The sequence below is a fragment of the Condylura cristata genome, unplaced genomic scaffold (genome assembly GCF_000260355.1).
Source record: "Condylura cristata isolate star-nosed mole 26May11 unplaced genomic scaffold, ConCri1.0 scaffold00042, whole genome shotgun sequence".
Taxonomy (NCBI): Eukaryota; Metazoa; Chordata; class Mammalia; order Eulipotyphla; family Talpidae; genus Condylura; species Condylura cristata.
Genome location: NW_004567143.1, coordinates 6,186,126 through 6,187,580, shown reverse-complemented (window position 1 = coordinate 6,187,580; position 1,455 = coordinate 6,186,126). Strand labels below are relative to the sequence as shown.

At 69.8% G+C, this 1,455-nt stretch overlaps 1 protein-coding gene across 1 annotated transcript in view; it reads left to right on the top strand.

Moving 5' to 3' along the window:
* NCAPG2 (non-SMC condensin II complex, subunit G2) overlaps positions 1–1,455 on the top strand; it is a 39,585-nt gene that overhangs the window by 11,235 nt on the left and 26,895 nt on the right. The window contains 1 exon segment of the mRNA XM_004695952.2: positions 1,037–1,358. Coding sequence (XP_004696009.2) covers positions 1,037–1,358 — 322 coding nt within the window.

Genomic DNA, 1,455 nt, shown 5'->3' with positions numbered 1-1,455 from the left:
CCCCGGGCACCCCTCCGCGCAGACCTGTGCCCCTCGGAAGTTGCCCCTGAGGGCTGGAGCCGCCGCCCCGCCCGGCTCCCTCGGCCGGCCGAGTCCCGCCGTGCTTTCCACGCCCTTGCGGCTCCTTTGCCTTCCTCCTCCCTGCCGTCTGCCAACTGTTTGTTAATGGGGTGCGGGGGTGCGGGGACTCACCAGAGAGGGCAGCCGGGCGGACCGAAGCCCACTGCGAGGGGGCAGCAGGGAGGCGGGAGGGGGCTGCCGCGCCCCGCGCCCTGCACGGGAGCGGCCTCCAGTGAGGTGCTGCGGCAGCTGCACCCCTGAGCCACCAGGGCGCGCCCCCCCCTTCTGAAAGCCATGGCTGTGGCCTCCTCGGGGCGCTGCTTCCCGTGCGGTTGCCTTGATGGCCTGGGCGCCCAGCAGAGCGGGGCCTCCTTCCTCCCCAGCGCAGGGGCGAGTTTGCCCAGAGGTGCCCGCGCCTGAAATGAAGCACTTTGCACCCGGCGGCAGCGCCCTGAGGGTGGTCCCCTGTGGCCCCTCGCCGGGGTCAGACCCGCCTTGGCAGTCACAGGCTCCTGCCCTGGCCACCACCTCTGCAGGGCAGGGGCTTGCTGGAGGCATTTGTGGCTTATTTTTTATTACAAAACTTAAGGTTTTTTGCACATTTATTTTGCATAGGGTGGGGTGCAGGCCAGAGGTGTGGGGTTGAGAGGTCTCCCCAGAGACATCGGGAAGCAGAGCGGAGCAGGCGGACCCTTGAAACCCCCTGCTGAGGGGGTAAGAAGACAGGAGAGGCCTGGGGTGCCCTGGGGGTCCCTCCCTGCCACGGGGCGGCCACATCTGTGGCTTAAGTGGCGGCGCAGAGGGCCAGTACTGCTCACCTGCCCACGGGGGCCCGCAGACAGACAGGCGTGGGGGTTGGCAGGCCGGGGGTCAGGCAGGGGGGCCGCTGGCCGGCCAGAGGCGCTCCCCGGTCTGACGCCTGCCGGCATCCGGCTGCGGTCACGTCTCGGTGTGTGGAGGCTTTGTCCTGTCCAAGCCGTGGCAGGTGTGAAGCCAGAGTTCGTCTCTTGGGCGAGCGTCAGACGTGCTGTGCCGAGGAGCGGCCGCCCTCTGCGTCTCTGTGACCCCGGAGCGCCGCCGCCCGGGCCTGGCCTGACTCTCGGCCGCCACTCGGTCGCCCCCAGGGCCTGGAGAAGACGCTGTCGGCGAGCGACGTGGCGTCCATGGCGGGCTTGCTGGAGGTCGTCGTGATCCTCTGGAAGAGCATCCAGCGGGGCTTGGACAGCAACCAGGAGGCCAAAGGCTACACCATCAGCAAGTTCGCCGCGGCGCTGCCCGACTACCTGAGGGTGTTCACGGTCAGTGCCGGCGCCGCGGGGTGGGGCCTCCTGCGGTGAGGAGCCTGGTGCCCAGCGCTGCCCGCGCAGAGGCTCCGGCGGGAGACGGGTCCTCGCC